This window comes from Colias eurytheme, chromosome 29, assembly GCF_061535395.1.
Source record: "Colias eurytheme isolate Ceu_HAF_F1 chromosome 29, ilColEury1 Martin Lab GWU primary, whole genome shotgun sequence".
In the NCBI taxonomy this organism is placed as follows: Eukaryota; Metazoa; Arthropoda; class Insecta; order Lepidoptera; family Pieridae; genus Colias; species Colias eurytheme.
In genome coordinates, this window is record NC_143008.1 from 4,050,069 (window position 1) to 4,068,996 (window position 18,928).

General features: G+C 34.3%; 2 protein-coding genes and 1 pseudogene across 2 annotated transcripts; 2 read left to right on the plus strand and 1 right to left on the minus strand.

Moving 5' to 3' along the window:
- LOC149896180 (uncharacterized) overlaps window positions 1–18,928 on the minus strand; it is a 257,603-nt pseudogene that overhangs the window by 100,032 nt on the left and 138,643 nt on the right.
- Window positions 872–3,606, plus strand: LOC149896187 (uncharacterized). Its single transcript, XM_090118368.1, has 3 exons — window positions 872–1,881; window positions 2,063–3,115; window positions 3,582–3,606. The coding sequence occupies exons 1-3, from the start codon at window positions 1,772–1,774 to the stop codon at window positions 3,604–3,606; spliced, it is 1,188 nt and encodes a 395-aa protein (XP_089974494.1). The 5' UTR covers window positions 872–1,771.
- On the plus strand, window positions 4,981–8,318 carry LOC149896188 (uncharacterized). The gene is made up of 3 exons (XM_090117961.1): window positions 4,981–6,860; window positions 7,171–7,292; window positions 7,485–8,318. Exons 1-3 carry the CDS (start codon window positions 6,756–6,758, stop codon window positions 7,669–7,671), a joined length of 414 nt encoding a protein of 137 aa, XP_089974087.1. The 5' UTR covers window positions 4,981–6,755; the 3' UTR covers window positions 7,672–8,318.

Sequence of the window (18,928 nt, forward strand, 5' to 3'; positions counted from 1 at the left end):
ACATGGTTTGAAAAGGCTCACCTTAGTATTATTACCTTTATATTTCCAATAATTTAAATCCAAATGACTGCATTGAGATAATGTCATGTAACGCCGCTATATTTAATGTGGTTGATGAAGTACCGGTTTTAGACTGGAAAGAAGCTGGCAAAAACACATTACAAAATATTGCCTGGCAGAGATGGCTTAGAGCCATAAGGCCGCCATTTGTACATTTTGAATGGTTTTGTTGTACTTTTATTTTATAAGACTGTTGTACAATAAAGAATAAATAAATAAATAAAATACGCAAAATCTGCACTTTTATATAAGCAAATGCAAACACATAATTATTGAGAAAGTATCTCAAAAAATTCTTATAGGAGGGGAACTGTCATCTAGAAATAATATTAGCCAACTCTTGGCTAACAAAAAGAGGAAAAAAATGAGAATGGCTTAATTTAGCAAGAGAATTAATATTTAATAAAAAAGTGGTACCACTGTGATTTAATAATATAAATTTCTTCTGTTTTTTATTATTGGAAGGTTCCATTTCTCTTAAATAGAGGGCAAGTGTTTTAAGCCTAAAAAATGGCATGGCCGTATTTTCAGGGCCAACCCCAGGAGCTATCAAAGACTACGATACGCCCTATGAAGCCTTTACAGATGTCTGGAGTAGAGACATCATGGAGCTTATCTGCAAGGAAACCAATAGATATGCTAAGCAAGTTGTCGATGCTAAAACTGCAGCTGGCACTTTGAAAGCATCATCTCGTTTACATCGTTGGGTTGACACCGATGTAGACGTATTCGTATATCCGTATAATATATACGGATATACGAATACGAGTACGAATACAAATAGTGCAATCCTATTCGACCATACAGTCACCCGAATCTATTGAAACTCAAGTACGTCCAATTCAATCTGCTGAAACTGAAACAGCACATTGAATTGAGGAAATAGACGAAATATTTCAAAATAAATAAGTAAATAGGTCCACTAAATTGAGATAATAGAGGAACTGTCGTAGCGTTTAGTCGCTTCAGTCGGGCGCAGCTCTTTGCGGGCGTGGTTGTGTCGCTTATGTCGCTCTCGTCAGAGAAAGTGCGAGTGTTTCGAGAATTACTACGAAAGAAAAAGAAATATTGGGCCATATAATCGAACTTTATAAAGACATGCCATATCTATGGAACAAAAATGATAAAAATTATATGAATAAAAATATTAGAAGTGAAGGTTACTCGATACCAGCCCCCGTCAACTTCAATGGGAACTTTTAGATACCTACGGGGTATTAATTTTAGGGTGTCCACCTGCAAGTAACAATATCCTCTACTATTATAGTAGGTCAATTCTACAAAATAATGTCAAAAATTTATTACAAAATATTTTGCCTTTTGTACATTGAGTAAAGAACTTTCAAAATGATTTAAAATAATGTAGAATTCTCAAAGTAAAAAAATTATATGAAGGAATTCCTATATTATATAGTAGTTTCAGTTGTATAATGTGGTAACACTGGTGTGGTTTGCTGTCAAAATAAAGCGTCATGAAAATGGCGTCTGTTTGTGTCTGCGCATCATATTTCTTTCTACTTCTTCGTTTTCTGATAGCGTTTATCAATATTGTTATTCGTTTGTGCAGTGAGATAAGTGACTCTTTGTCGTCAGACGAAACATCGAGTTGAGCTTCTGTTCCTCGAAACCTTTAAAACTGTGTTATATTGTATGAGATGTTGACTCCATTATTTGTGCTGTTTTGTTAGAAAGTAACTCTTTTAGTTCAATTATGGCTGAAAAAGAAAACAGAAGGAAGTGCTTTAAATGCGGAGCTTCACCTGCTGAAGATGATGTTAAATTGTACCGATTTTCTAAGCCCGGTACAAGGAATTTGCTTCGGTATGTTTAAGGCTTCCCTACCATTTGCGTCAAAAATAACATTTGATTAGTTCATAATTATGTACAAATGAAATTTAATAAATTATTTTGATTTGATTTTTTCAATTCAATACTAACAAACAAAAAAGCTAATCTAATCTTGGCTATTTTTATTTAACCAAAATGCATGATTTTATTACAGGTGTGAATTGTGGGCAAAGTACATGTTTCCTGAGGGAGACTACAGCTCTATACAATTTCAAAGGAAATTATATAATGAGCACAGAGTTTTGTGTGAGAGACACTTTAAACCTGAGGACATTTCAAATGATTCCAGGAAGAGATTAGCACATAATGCTGTGCCTTGTGATGTAAGTATAAGCCAATTACATTGTAAATTTACTAGTTTTAATTGCAAATCTTTTAAGCGTTCTATTGATAATATTAGAAGTATATGTAACGAGTCAGATTTGGTTGCCTTACAGGAGACATGGCTACTGCCCCATGATATACCATTGCTTGGGTCGATTTCTTGCAACTTTGAATATACCGGTAAATCAGCAGTAGATACATCCAAGGGTTTACTCACTGGTAGGCCATATGGGGGAGTGGCTATTCTCTGGAAGGTTGGTGTTTTTGATTCAGTTTCTGTAATAAAGTGTAATAGCTCACGGTTGGTTGCAATTAAAGCGAATATTAAGGACCGTTCTATTATAGTTTTCTCAGTATATATGCCAACAGACTCTAGTCATAATTTAATTGAATTTACTGAGATTCTTAGTGAAATCAATGCTATTGTTGTGAGCAATGATGTTGAGTGTATATTTATTCTCGGTGATTTTAACGCTCATCCGCACGAGCTATTTTATAGAGAACTAATTAGCTTTTGTTCTGAGCAATCTTGGATTTGTGCTGATGTTTTAAAATTAGGCGAATCTGTAAATAACTATACCTTTGTAAGCGAGGCTCATGGGTGTAGACGTTGGTTGGACCATTGCATAGTTTCATTAACAGCGTGGCACACTATTACTAACGTGAGTATTAAAGAAGATGTGTATGTGTCGGATCATTTGCCGTTATTCATTACGTGTGATTTGGGTGTTGTAAGAAGTAAGAGTGTGATGCGTGACATGCCTCGCAGTAAAGTTAACTGGGGTGAAAGAAGTAACTCAGAAATTGATGCTTACCGGGAGTTATGTGATAGCAAATTAAAAGAAATTGATTTTCCCCATGAATTAATCAGTTGCAGTCACGGGTCATGTTCTTTGTCTGAACCACACCCCGGACACTCCATACAAAATTATCGTTTTGACAGTCACACTGTAGAGACTGCAAATGTGTGTGTTTAGCTTTATGGTTGGCACATTTGTGACTAGCGTAAAAAAAAAATTCGCGTTTTTCTGATGAAATACATCCGTAAACAGCACAATATCTAACCATTTTCTACGAAAAACGATAATCACAAATCCAAAATAATAAAATTACTTTAAGTCAATTTGACTAATGTTGTCAATCTTCGTTGCGTATCGTCCCTGTAGAAAAATATGGACCATTTTTAGACTGATCGTGCGGGGGTGAGGTAAGTTTAATTTTGGCGGGAGGCGGAGAGTGTCCGTTCTGTAGCGTTTAGCTACTATTATGTATTCTGTGGTCTGAACATATGCAAGTTCTGGATAGATTATACAATAACATTGTTCATAGTTTATCTGAATCTCATCCAGAACCTCAGCCAACGCGTACCCATAGGCCTAAAAAATTATGTCACGGATGAATTCTACACATACCCGTGGCCCCGTCGTTGATGCGGCTTGACGGAACACAGTGGGGTTTTGGTCGGTAGGAATCCGACATAACCCACGGCCTCTTCCCCAGAGGCCGTGGGTATCTATGCAAGATTTCCCCACTAAAAAAAAAAAAAAAAAAGGCCTAAAAAATTATGTGGGTGGAATAAACATGTGAGGAATGCTCACCGGGAGGCCAGGCTTAGTTATAGGTTGTGGTTATCACACCGGCGTCCACAGTCGGGGATTATCTATGATCAAATGTGCACTACTCGAAAAAAATTTAAAAGTCGTTTGAAGTGGTGCCAAGATAATCAAGACCAAATTAGGATGGATATATTAGCCGAACACCAAGCTTCTAAAAATTTTCTACTACCTGTGAGTGTGGGTGGGAAGAATGATCCAAGAGAAATCGCTATGATGTTCAAGGATCATTTTACAGTGAAATCACCTCTTGGACCACCTAATACAGTAGTGGATGCGGGGTCTGGAGGGCGTGGAGATGAACCTCTGTTTCATATTATATCTTCAAATGAAATTAAGTCAATTATTAAGAATATGAGCAAAGGTAAGTCTCCAGGTCATGACGGACTCAGTATCGAGCATTTAAAATACGCGGGTTGTCATCTGCCTAAGTTACTCTCGATGTTTTACACACTATGTATAAGGCACTCCTATCTGCCAGCAGATCTCATGAAAACAATCGTTGTACCTATTTTAAAAAATAAAACAGGTGACATCTCCGACATAGGAAACTATCGTCCCATATCTCTCGCTACGATTTTGGCTAAGGTTTTGGACAGTGTGCTTGATGCGAGATTAAACAATTTTTTGGACTTACACGATGCACAGTTTGGTTTTCGACCTGGACTTTCCACTGAAAGTGCAATCTTAAGCTTGAAGCACACTGTACAATACTATACCAAGCGTAAAACACCAGTGTACGCTTGTTTTCTAGACCTTTCCAGGGCGTTTGACCTCGTGTCGTACGATGTTTTATGGAATAAGCTGGAGGGTAGGGGTTTACCAGTTAGCATTCTTAATGTCTTTAAGTATTGGTATGCCAACCAACGTAATATTGTAAAATGGTCTAACGCTTTTTCCGAATCGTATGTGTTAGAATGTGGTGTAAGACAAGGGGGGCTGTCGTCGCCTAAATTGTTCAATCTTTACGTAAATGGCCTTGTTGTCGAACTCAGCAATATGCGGGTTGGTTGCCGGATCGGAGGTATAAGTTGTAACAACATAAGTTATGCCGATGATATGGTATTGCTGGCTCCGACTGCAAGCGCCATTACTGAGATGCTCAGTCTGTGAGACATATGTAGCTGATCACGGTTTGCGTTATAATGTGGCTAAATGTAAATGCATTGTTTTTGGGGACGTTGGTAAGCATAGGAAATGTACGTCTGAGATATCTCTTAACGCGATAACAGTTGAAAGAGTTAAAGAGTTCAAGTACCTCGGACACATGCTTACTGATGACCTCAAAGATAATGTAGATATCGAACGTGAGCGTAGGGCATTGGCGATCCGAAGTAATATGTTGGCCCGTAGATTTGCCCGTTGTAGTAATCCAGTGAAAATCACGCTTTTTAAAGCCTACTGCCAGAATTTCTACACGGGTAGTCTATGGTTTGACTATACTGATAGATCGCTTAATGCCTTACGTGTCATGTACAATAATGCGTTTAGAATGCTGTTGGGACTGCCTCGCTACTGCAGTGCGTCTGGAATGTTCGCTAATGCGCATACTGACGATTTCTGGGCGATAATACGCAAAAAAACAGCGTCTACATTTGATAGAGTGCGGCGCAGTCGCAACAGTCTCTTGATGGTAATTTCGGAGAGATATATGTCATCTTTCATGGGACACTTTGTGCGTAAACTTGTCCATTCAAAGCGACAGGTTTACGCATAGGGTGCCCCGTCAACTGATGATAGTACTTTAATATTGTACCTACTAACATTAGCTTTTAAGTCACGTACTAACATTAATGGATCCCTGTCATCTAATTGTTTAACCTCTTGATCACCGTAAGCCCCGATCGGGGCGCGCTATGACGTAATACGCCATTCTGTTCAACACCGATAGGCCCTATCGGGGCGCGCTTGCTCATCGACTTTAACCCGAAATATAATATATTTAGAGTCTACTTTTGTTTGAACAAGTTTAGTCATAGACAAACATTGATAAATATGCCATCGAGTCAAACGAAAAAATACAGTGAACTATGGACGCTTCTATATTTTTTATCTACGTTTAGAGGCCTCTTTGTTTGAAGTGTCATTGTGCAACTCGTGCGTGTTTATTGGATTTTTGTAAGGTAAGTACTATAAAATATCGGATAACTGTTACTAAACTGTGTTATTGTGCATATATTGAAGCTCTGTAGATAATTGGTTGTAAAAAATACATTGTAATATCAGTGATTTTCAAGTTCAAAAGTGACTACCTATAGACGCATATTTCCGGAGAATTCATTGCGATTTAGGTTCGTGAATACTATAAAATTACTAAAACACTCAATTGAAACTAGTTTCCATTCAGATTTGACCTTTTTTCTAATCATTTTTATTAGAAATTTTGTAATAAAAATACGAGAATTTCTGTATTCGATGTATAAAAATAACGGTTTTCTTGATAAATTCCCAGCACGCCATTTTGATCCCTATTTGAATGAACGTACGGTAGTGAATGGCTTGCAACTTTTTTTATGACGCATTTGAATAGTTACGGAAGGTGTCGATAGCTTTATCGATAGATCGACAGATGATTATGGTTGGATGTATATTTGTATATTATATTGATATGTATTTGTAAATATGAAAGTTTGTGTATTCGCAAGAATAAAGTAAATAAAATTTATTAGTTACGTCTTGATTTTTAACTACTTCAAAAAAGGGAGTTTGTTGATTTGATTGGTATGTATGTGATATTGTGAGAATTGCAGTTTTTGTGTATGTTTGTCTGTATCAGTTTCTAAGAGTGTATAGTTTCATAATTGTATGTATATTTTTAAAATTGTTTGTATGTTTGTCCGCTATCTGTAAAAAAAAATACGTATTGATGATTTTAAATTGGTTTAATTGTTATTAATTTATCCTTGTAGAATGTCGTGGAACGTAAACAAAGAAGCCCCAGCCGATTTTTTAAATCTGCTGTATGCCGATGAAGAGGAGGAGTATCTGAGTGACGTGGGCAATAGTGACGTGGAGGTAAAACACAATTTGCTTTGGAACTTGAATTATGCGTTTTGTTTTGGAACTTGTATTATGTGCGTATATAAGATATTTATGTTTAATTTTTTCGGTACTTGAAAAGGTATTTGTAAACTTGCTTGGGTGTGGGGTGGGCTGGGTGTGTTTTTTTTTTATGGAACACCAGTCATTTTGGGGAAAGGTTTTATAGATCTGATATCTGCATATTGTTTATATGGTGTAATGTTCTAATATTGGCTAATATTATTTCTTCTTCCTTTATTTTTTTTTATTACGATTGGGGTAGATAACATGTTGTATGTTTTAGGATGACGATGAAAGGAGTCCGCCGCCGACGCCAGATGCTCCTCCTTATTCGCCAATTACCTCGCCAGAAGGGAGCGACAGAGCGAGGTCGAGGTCCCCAATTTGGCATCAGCCATCTGAATCGTAAGTTGTATTTAAATTAATCTATACAGAATAAAATAGATTTCTCTGTCATAAAAGTTCGGCAATTTTTTTTTTTGTTTATGTTTTACGATGTCTTATGTCTTCTGTGTAAAATCAAATTAGCATATCTCTTGTTACTTTTTTATTTCGGTTTGTCTTTTATTTGTCTAATAATGGCAATTATTTTTGCAGAGCACCAAGAGTGATCGCAATTTTTTCCGAAGACGGCACGCCATTCGAGGCCGAGCATATTGAAGAGAGAGAAGAGGACACCACATTTTTAGCCACTGACGCCCACACTATTTTTGTTTCCCCGAGAGAAAGAGGAACGAGTGGACGAAGGAGTGGACGAAGGGGTGGACGGCGAGGCGATCGGTAAGGAATGTACGTGGGCGTGGGCAAGGCCGTAGGGGTCCTCAGTGGGAGGTGGGACACCCATTGAATGAGATTTGGGTGACAGATGACGATGTGCCTGATGAATTGAGGAATATGGTGATGGATGTGATACATAGAAGGATGCAAGGTCGCGATAGGAACAGGCCTGAAAGAGGAACGGAAAGCGAGTCTGACGATGATGGTGAGTTTTTTGATGCGGATGGATGTAGTAGAGATTTTGAATGGACTTCTATGGAGTCATTTCAGGGGAAGGAGGAAACGTTTTTACCTGCAGTTACTGGTTCGACTCAGGAATATAATTCGGCGTATGATGCTTTTCGTTCCTATTGGGACGATGACATTTTAGGTCGGATTGTATCTGAGACGAACCAATACGCTTCTAAAATCGCGTCTTCCTCATTCCAGGCTGAATGGTACGCTACCAACATCCATGAAATTTTGTGCCTTTTTTCATTCTGGATGATGCTGGGCATCATAAAAATGCCAACCGTCACCAGTTGTTTTTCAAGTCACCCACTCTTAATGACCGAAGTATTCAAACGGATTTTCATCCGAAAGAGGTATGAAAATTTGGTGAGAGCCCTCCATTTTGTAGATGCCGACACAGAAAACTCAGATCGACTAAACCGATTAAGATGACATGATAGAAGGTTTCCAAGATCATGGGACACAAGGAAGATCAGAACAATTAGCTGGATATGCTTTGGTTTTCATGATCAGTGGGATCCGGAAACGAGTGAAGCAGCCGGTAGCACATTACTTTTCAAGTGGATTCAGTACAGCAGATAGACTTGCTGTTCTCATCAAGGAGGTAAATATATGATTTTTTTTTTTGAAACAACAAAAAAATAAGGCTTTCAGTTCGACTGTATGGTCCTTTTTTACCCTACTACAGCGAAACAAAAAGGAGGGTTATGATTTTGACCTGTATGCATGAATGAGGGTATGGATGTTGATCTCTTCCCTCATAATTTGTATTTTTGTGCCAATTTTGAACTGATTGTCATTATTTATAAAATTATTCATAAATAATTTTATTTGCTCTTAGTTAGACATGCTATAAGAAATAAATGTGCAATTACTGTTTACATACGTTTATGTTTATAATGACCATATTCTCACACTTTACTATGTTCTTGTATATTTCAGGTTCTGCATCAATGCTTTGAAGCAGGAATAAATATAGCTGCAACTGTTTGCGATATGGATGGAGTAAATAGGAGGGCCCTATATATATTGGGTGCAACAAAAGAGCACCCATACATATCGTTTGAAAAAAGAGATGTAGTCACATTTTATGACACTCCTCATCTATTAAAATGTTTTAGAAATTTGTTTTTAAAATATGATCTGGAATGTACCACAAATATTCATTGCGGTGACAAAATAGGCAGAGGTAAGAAATCATTTAATAGCTAATTTTAATTTTAGTACTCACATACAAATTCTCCAGAAATCTGAAATTAATATATTTAAATATTTTACTTTCAGGAGTAGCTAAATGGAGCCACATTACTGAATTTTATGAAGTTGACAACATAAATCCAAATTTTGTGTTTGCACCATCTTTGAAAAAAGATCATCTGAATCCCAACACTAAGCAAAAGATGAAGGTGAATCTTGCTGCTCAAGTGCTGAGTCACTCGGTTGCAGCTGGTATGTTCGCCAAAATTGCTGATGGTATGTAAGCAAAGCATGCATTGAATTGCCAATTTCTCATTATTTAGAAGCTAAACTAGATGGGAAACATCAACATTTTAAAATATTTGTCAAAATGTTAAATTAATAGTATAGTCCAGGAGGAATCGGCGCATGAGTACCGAAAACTATTCCACCTCAATTTTTTTACGTGATCCTCTTCAAATTGCCCTACTGATGATATAAATGCATGTTGCCATGGGGCAACCCGGTGCCATATTGTTTAAACCGAAATTGTTTAAACAATTGCAAGGAATTGTTATTTTTCAACCGGACAAATTTTTTTTATATTTTTTATCGAAATACCAATAAAAAAGGTCCAATTACTTTTCACGATAAAGTTAATATTTTCAAAGATATGAATTTTTTAAGGTTTGAAAAATCTCAAATTTGGGTACTTTCGACCCATGAAAAATATATTTAAAAAAAAAATAATATATAAGTAATATTTTTTTTTCAATTCTCTATACAATAGTTAATAATATTGTTAATAGAGATTTAAGAAAATTTCATTGTTTATATCTGTTTTTTAATTGTTAACTTCGCGCGCTCACAAGTACGCGCCGCTTACCTTTAAGTATCGCCGTCTCTCTCTTACTCATGCGCTGCATCGGCCTCTGTGTCTTGAATCATTATTTATCATTTATCTTAAAAACTATCAACTTTATCAAGATTTCTAAAGAGAGCAATCTTATTAATAATTAAATTGTCTACAATTTGTTTCTTATATATTTTTTTCTGAAATCAATTTTTTTAAAGTTATTTAAGCATAAATTGAAACATGTAATTAAAATTACTTTTTTGTCAGTTTATATTACTTTTTTGTTATTGAAACAGAAAGTAAGGTAAAAGACCCAGTTATTGACACTGGCCTAGTTGTTTGACACTCGCAATTTGATTTTAATTAAAAGAATGAAATGTTCTCAAAAAACCAAAGATCTTAAAATTTTTAATTCAAAAATTATATTTATTAATTTATTAGAATTGATTTGTTTTTTTTTTAACTAAAATAAAATTTAAAGTGTCAATAACTAGGTCTTTTACCTTATTAATTACATTGAATAACTTCTTCAAACGAAAGTTATAGATGGAGAAGTATGAAATAATAAAACAAGATTTAAAAATAAGTATTTATTTATTATCAATATTATTTTTATATATTATATTCTTACAGTCTTCTGAATCACAACCACATAGAAGTATGCAACTTATATTATTTTTTTTACAATAACAAGCTTTGGTTTTACAGGCTTTCTTACAATTACACGGTTTTTTAAGATTAGTTGGGAATGGGCTTTTATTCATAAATAAAGGTAGCAAAGTACCATTCTCTAATTTGTAGCCGAAATTCGTAAAATCTAATGTTTTATATAGGGGATAATTAAAGTTAAGCGCGCGAAGTTAACAATTAAAAAACAGATATAAACAATGAAATTTTCTTAAATCTCTATTAACAATATTATTAACTATTGTATAGAGAATTGAAAAAAAAATATTACTTATATATTATTTTTTTTTTAAATATATTTTTCATGGGTCGAAAGTACCCAAATTTGAGATTTTTCAAACCTTAAAAAATTCATATCTTTGAAAATATTAACTTTATCGTGAAAAGTAATTGGACCTTTTTTATTGGTATTTCGATAAAAAATATAAAAAAAATTTGTCCGGTTGAAAAATAACAATTCCTTGCAATTGTTTAAACAATTTCGGTTTAAACAATATGGCACCGGGTTGCCCCATGGCAACATGCATTTATATCATCAGTAGGGCAATTTGAAGAGGATCACGTAAAAAAATTGAGGTGGAATAGTTTTCGGTACTCATGCGCCGATTCCTCCTGGACTAGTATGAAAGATAGACTTCATTCACATTGTAAATATGTCAGACTTGTGAAAAAAAAGATGTAGGTGTCTAATTAACATTTTATTATTGAAAATAAATTATACATAAAAGGGGAAGGTGACTTACTGAGTGAGATATACAGATATCAACGCACAGCCCAAACTGCTAAACCTATAAGCCTGAAATTTTGTATGTAAGTTCTTTACGTAACGTAAGTGAGCACTCACAGTTTAATGTTATTTTACAGGAACATTAACTACAGAAGCTGCAGTTACGGCTAATGTTGTTGCAGACATGGACAAATTATTTGATTCGCTAAACAGTGATTCTGCTGACTTAAGAAGAGGGAAGCCACATGCTACCAATTTAACAGCAACAAGTCTACACATAACATTTTTTTCAAAAATGAAAGAATTTTTCAACACTCTGAAATTCATTGGGATCCATAGAAAGCCTCCATCCCAAGAAGGGTGGGTTTGGAACTTAAATGCAATGGAGAGATTGTGGCGAAACCTCCAACAAAAATGGAGCATCCGTAGTTTAGCCACTAGAAGGATTCAACAAGATCCCCTTGAGAACCTTTTTGGTGTTATTCGTGGAAATTGTGGATCTAACACTAATCCCACAAGTGGACAGTTTGTGGCTGGCTTAAAAACTGCCATTTTGAGCAACCTATCCCACATAGGCACAACTGGTAACTGTGAACTGGACAATAATGTCATTATTGATAATTTTCAAACATTATTGCCCCAGCAGAAAACACAGCCCACAGAAAGTGAAAGCAAGTCTGATTCGGCAGTATTTTCATTAAGTTCTTCTTCAGATCTTTTACCATTTGAAATCGAAGAAGCACTCAATGAAAATACTGCTGAAATACAAGCTTGTGCTTACGTCTGTGGGTTTTTGTTAAAACAGTTGCCAATTAATGATTGCGAAACATGTTCAGAGACATTTGTTGCTCAAACAGTGCAAAGAAGTCACATATTCATTGATTTTAAAGAATATAATGATTTAAAAAAAAGCCTTAATTATGCTACTAATGAATTAATAGCTTGTGTGGAATTTTGTGCCACAGTAGTGAACAACTTTTTAAAGGAAAAGGCTCATATAACATTTTTAAAACAAACTGTAATTGAAAATGTAAAAAACTCCGCTAATTTTGATTTTATAACATGTGCAAATCACAAAGAAGAAAATGTAAATATAATTGTTAAATCAGTATTTGTGATTTGCACAAAAAGATTTTGTACAATCAAAAATAGAGCCTTTGCTGAAGAAGCTTCTGCGACAAAGTTGCAAAAAAAATGGATGTAATATTACACAAGTAGTTTAAGTTTGTTGGTATTTATGTCAATGTCTTAGATTAATCTCTTATTATTGTAATATAACATGTAAAAAATGTACTTACTGTTTTATTTTTCATCCACGTGCATTTTCACTTGCAAGAAAACTCAGTATTATGTTTCTGAAGTCTACTGAGTTTTCATGCAAGTGAAAATGCCAATCTCAAACATTATTTTATTTTTAGATTCATAAACTGCGGTTCAAATTTTCTTTGATCATTATCATTCTTGATAAAGCTGTCGGATTATTGAACACGAAGGACACCTTCACGATCATCGTCTTCCTAGAATGACAGCTGTCAAGTCGTTAACATCAGCTCCGCGTAATAAAATTATTTAAAAATATAAAAAATCATTTAAATCAAAGTAATTGTGTTGTAAAGTATAAGTTACAAGCTCATAAATCAGTGAAAACGTTTCCAAGACGATATTATCTGGTGAGTGAATATACAAATAAGCCACAGTGCTAGTCACTGTGGCTTATTTGTGCAGTGTACGACAATATATGAGTAATAAGGGATATAAACAGTATAATAAAGTGTCCTTCGTTGTGGATAATACATAAAAACAAAACAGTTGACTTTCTAATAAAACATTACAAGTGTACCGAAATCAAAACATAAACAAGCCCTTTATTAAAATCTGTCGACAGCTGTTCTAAACAACACGAACTGTATAACCGCTAAAACCGACTCCGGTGATTGGCTAACGCTTCTTTAAGGTCATTCACCTATCTGAATAAACGTAATGGAATTAAACATCTACGATACAACGCTTATTTTAGAGTGCACAAGTAACGTAAGAATAGCATCTGAGCTACTACGTCGGACGAACGAAGGTTCGCTTCGGGGAGTCAGGATTCTAATCATCGTCGAATAATACCCTTGTAGAATAATAATATTTATAAATTTATTTTTTCATTTGAAGATAATTTGTCACAAATACAATGGATAATTACCGTAAAGAATCGGATTATACTGGCTCCTCTACCTTTACATCAGTGACTGTTCAGACTGTTAGATCAGCGACTGGCCCCTCTATATCATTGTCTAATAAACAAAATACTCAATTTGAAGATAATTCATCATCTTCTACTGACATTACTTTGTCAGATGATGCAATTGCCGATATTTTTACTGAACAAAAATTTAAATAATTGTAATGTTTTTTTTTTCAAACCTCAATGTTGCTGCTAGTAATTCAATATTTTAGCAAGACTTCATATGAGATAGTGTCAACTTTCCTTACGCTTGGAGAGTTAAGTAAAGGCGACGCTGAATCCATTACGCAAACTGTAAAAAAAAAAACACTACTTGCACATGGACTTGACATCAAAAAGCTTTCTGGTATAGGAGTTGACAACGCCAATGTAATGACAGGTGTACATAGCGGAGTATACCAGAAACTTAAAGAGGAGGTACCCCATCTCGTCAATTTAATATTTTTGGGGATAGTTCTCAATGTAGTTGTCATATTTCATGTCTGGTCACGCTTAGCTGGCGAATACTATAAAAAGCCGCTTTCCTTTGATTCGTGGCGCATTCGTACGAATCGTGCCTAGCAGCTCGGACGTTGTTTATACGACGTTCGACCCAACTACCCTCACTTTGCTAATAGTCGTTGACTTGTTGCGATTTGTTATCATCTACCTATATCACTTTTTCAGATTTTTTTCATTTATTCAATTTAAACTTATTTTAGATACTCTTCGCACAACCTGCCAAAAAGGCCAACATGTCATCACAACAAAAAGAGTGCATACCAGTGTGAAATTTTGACGTCAAACGATTTGTTTTATTTTCACAAAAGATTCTACAGTTAGCCTACAAAAATTGATCAAGTCAATTTTATTTCACGATACGTAAAATTGGCTCCCGTTGAAAGGAGACACCCAAGAAAAAATATAAAACAAGGTCGTGTTAAAGGTGTTACTAACCGTTATGCTGCCACTGAAGAAGGTCCGTCAGAAAATCGTGGTCGAGACCGGAAACTTCATGCTTTTCGCTCAAAGAGAAAAGCTGTTCAAAAATTTATAATGAAGTTCGAGCCGTTGGAAAGTCATTATTGCCGAGGTAAAATAAATCGAAGAATATATTGACTATATAATAATATATCTAACTAAACAAAACTGGGGCCTTAGACAAAGTAACAATTAAAAAACGATAACGAAGTTAGAAAAGGCAAAAATGTATGGGATTGACATACGCCGCGTTAGATCACGTGGTCTATCTAATGTCAATCCCATACATTTTTCCTTTTCTAACTTCGTTATCGTTTTGTAATTGTTACTTTGTCTACAGGGCCTGAAGTCTTTACAAAATGTTTTGAACAATATTTTGAGGGTCAGCAGACGCCACCTTTATCTCCTGCATCGGATTCACCATCTGTTAGGGGACGAAAGAAAGTTAGAAAAGATAGAAGCAAACTTTATAGGGAAAATTTCATTATGAAAAAAGAAATCGAGAAGTTAAAGAGAACTGTTGAAAAGTAAGAAAAGAGCACAATAAATTAAAACGTTGAAGACAACACACTGCATGATAAATACAAAATTTTAGTTTCAAGTATTAAAAATAGATGACAATGAGATAAGACGAGAGATCGTAAAGGAAAGAAAATTTATAAAACATTTTGAATACGGAACAAATAGAAGAGTCCAGATGTAAGACACAATTATTTAAAGATGTTCTTGGAGTCAACAGAAAATACAACTCCAAAAAACAAAAAACTACCAACTCTGATTCGCTGAATGAAAAAAATACAGAACTTTTCTCTACGAGCTGATATTACAATACCTACAGCAGGTAAGAAAGAAACAGTCACCAAACATGGAGAGAAACTTCAAAAAAGATATCTTCTTAAGGCTGCAGTCTAGCAAAATTGCGTTTTCAACAAGTTATTTGACAATTTTTTCCCGGCTAATGAAATGATAAACTGAATTTTTTTTTCTTGTTTATCAATTAGTGTTATATACGCAATGCGCGTGAATTTTTTCACATTTATAAAGTTACTTTATGTTACCTTAATCAGGCCTTCAAGATAAGTCTCTTTCCCCCAAAATCATTTCGAGCTAAGTTTGTGCACTCACTACGTTGCAACCGATTACAATTTACACAATCTGATCAGCGCATTATTATCCTTATATAGTCGTTATTAAAAACTGCTGAATACAATTGCCGAAAAACTTATGATTTTCTTAATTAGAACGTTATAAATTCATGAAATTTCCCATTTTTTGCCTTACAAAATCTATTGATAAATACTGCTAAAAGTTATTTTTTCCATTAATTTATTCGATTTGGTTGAAGACCAATGAGTATTAATCCTTTAAAAAATTTTTTTTTTAATTTTGATAATTCTTTAAATATTAAAAAAATATTTAAAATAATTAGGAAAAATCCTAGCGAATTTCTTTAGTCGCGCTCCTTGGGCCGGAGCGTTCTGACGTGTGCTCTACGCTCGATTTTCCTTCATACCGAAGTGAAAGTTGCTCTACTTCATTAAATTTAATATTTTTGTTAATTGATTATTTTTATCTTAGTTTTGTGCAAATATTCGTATTTTTAAACATTTGATTTCGATATGGAAAATAAACGAAAAAAATACGCGTGTAACTACTAGAAAAAAAATTATCTTCGAACATAAAGTTAATGAAACCAAATAAATAGATTGCAAAGGTGATTGGCAACAATTTCTTTATTTTACGGGGTGTCAGTAAAGGGATGTATATTTCTTTAAAACTAAAGTAAGCTCATAAATTTTCTTATAATATAATTTTTTTGAAGTTCCAAAAATGTTTATTTTTCATTTGAGAAATACGAAATATAATATAAACTTGTATTGAGAACTTGAACTTCCCAAGTTCATCCGGGGAAATCCCCATACGGGGAAAATGATTTGTTTACTCCAAAATTGATCCGAGGTGTTTTAATTTTTTCTTCTAGTCATTTTCAACGTAGCGGCATGTTGTTTGATTATTAATTTTGTAACATAAATGCAGGATGTTGGTTTTATATTCTGATCTTACAGACGCGCTGACAAATTTAGTCCGCCATTTCTAGTTTAGTCTACCAACTCTAAGTACCAATATTAAAACGAATGGATTATCATCACATCATCAAAACTCAGATGTAATGGAAGATCACAATAACATAGAAAATTCAGTGGGTGTTGAGAACTAAACAAACAGAAGTAACAGAGACGCGAAGAATAAAAAAAGAGGACGAAAACGATAATTCGTTGATGCTTTCCCTTTTCGACATATTGTAAGGGTACATCACCAATCTGCAAAAAACAAAACTGATGATTCCCAATTGCTGATTAAAAATGAAAAACAAATAATTGACAACAGTGGTGAAAATTTGCTGATCACAATGAAACATCCTTCAGTGGTAGCAGATTTACTCATTTCAAATGTATCGGTGAACAGCGTAAAGGAGAGGAGGACAGGAAAACATTATGAATGTGGATGGTGGATTGTATACAGGGTGTAATCGATAAGTATGTGCAGGCGATTATGACGTTATTATTGCAGGTATCAAAAAACTTAAAACTGATATCGAAATTACTTACCTAATGAGCAAAATGACAATAATAACTTTTTAAAAGTATAACGAGAAATATCTAAAAAATTTACTTTATACACTCCCATATCAAAAAGGGAAAATGGGACTAGTAGAAGTTAAATGTCTAATTCCGGCAAAAGACATGAATGCGGAAGATGCGGTTAAAAAAAAATAATATTTGATATACAATGCAAAAAATAACACTTTTGTCATAGATAAGAATCATGACTATTTTTTCTAAATTCAGGGACAACTAAACGTTGCAGAAGCAGAAGTCTGCTTATTTGCTGTTTGGACTGGAGTGAATAATTCGTTAAAAATAGAATATATAAAAAAGTATGTAACGTTTAGGCAAAATAAAATGATGGACCATTATCAAGATTTTACATAAATTGCCTACTGTCAGAATTGATTGATTCGAGACTTCAGCATTCGATGCCCATCAAGGACCCATCCTATATCATTCAAGCGATTGAAAAAAAAGAAATAAATCCAGTGCAACCGATAAAGCATCAGAATGCTAGCAAAAGATTTATTAGGTTTATCAATATAAATCTATATACATATTACACATAATATAATAAATCTGTAGAAGACGCGAAGACTGACATCCGCGCGGACGGAGTCGCGGGCGGAAGCTAGTCAGAAATAAATATTTTTTGTTTTCATTTAACACAAACATTACATTTTTTTTATTATATACAAAATTTGTTTATCCGTTTTATTAGTTAAACTGAACAACTTTCACTAAGAAACTTAGGTCGAAAAAAATGTATAGAGTTCTGCATTTTGTATGGAAAGCTTATTTTTTTTTATATTTCGTCCAAATTTCTTTGTAAAAGTTGATCAGTTATATAAACATGAAGTTGAAGATATCAATAGAAAGTATTCGCAAATTTTGTGTACTGATAAAAAAAAATCACCCGGTGTAATTTTCCCAAAAATTGTTTCAAATTGTCATTTTTGGTACTTATTACGAATATTAAATTATGCATACGAATGATTTAATTTTTAAAAATTAAGTGGAGCAACTTTCCCTTAGTACATTTGTATTATTTACATATAGGATGACAGGATGCACTTGTTTGCACTACTAGACCAAGCCCTTAAAACACAATGTAATCTATATAACATTTTCAAGGCGGAACATCCGGATCTTCCATGTTCTTACTATTACTTTACGAAAAATCGACCATTTTACGTCGTTAATTGATGCAAGAGAAATGTGTTTGTGTAAAACACTCTAATTTCTCATATAAAGCTGAAGCTCTTATACAAAAAAAAATGTGATTAATGATGACAACTTAAACAATATTATTCGAGATACAGTATGCAACGACCTTTCCGAAGATTGCATGTATGGTGATTGTAAGGAATGCAAATAAAGAATGTAAATTCAATATAATGAACAAAATATTAACCCGTTACGCGTCCGGCGCACAGCCGGAACTATACAATACAATGAATGGATCAGGAAGAACGTAGAATATGAAAAGGATGGAAAACAATGCAAATCAATTAAGAATGTTAGAGAAGTAAAACAGGAAGAGACAGAAAGAAAAAATAGTTGGAAACTTGAGAAAGAATTGACACATTTTAAGAAACACGTCTTTAACATAAAATCGCAATTTCACAATTTTCATCAGTGCTTGAATGGTCTTAAAGAAAATGAATGCCTGATCGTCGCTGATTTTAGTGAAAATTATGAGTGTAAATATTTCAAGGAAACCTTGTCAGCTGACAAAAGAGTGCTAGCTATAATGGGTTCTCTAGCAGTGGAAGGATAAGCCTC

Excerpts from the sequence above, each read along its gene's own strand:
- LOC149896188 (XM_090117961.1), top strand. The coding sequence starts at position 6,756 with ATGTCGTGGAACGTAAACAAAGAAGCCCCAGCCGATTTTTTAAATCTG. Across the intron at positions 6,861-7,170 it reads TGGGCAATAGTGACGTGGAG|GATGACGATGAAAGGAGTCC; the intron begins GTAAAACACAAT and ends TGTATGTTTTAG. Across the intron at positions 7,293-7,484 it reads TGGCATCAGCCATCTGAATC|AGCACCAAGAGTGATCGCAA; the intron begins GTAAGTTGTATT and ends TTATTTTTGCAG.
- LOC149896187 (XM_090118368.1), top strand. The coding sequence starts at position 1,772 with ATGGCTGAAAAAGAAAACAGAAGGAAGTGCTTTAAATGCGGAGCTTCA. Across the intron at positions 1,882-2,062 it reads GGTACAAGGAATTTGCTTCG|GTGTGAATTGTGGGCAAAGT; the intron begins GTATGTTTAAGG and ends ATTTTATTACAG. Across the intron at positions 3,116-3,581 it reads TTAATCAGTTGCAGTCACGG|AACCTCAGCCAACGCGTACC; the intron begins GTCATGTTCTTT and ends AATCTCATCCAG.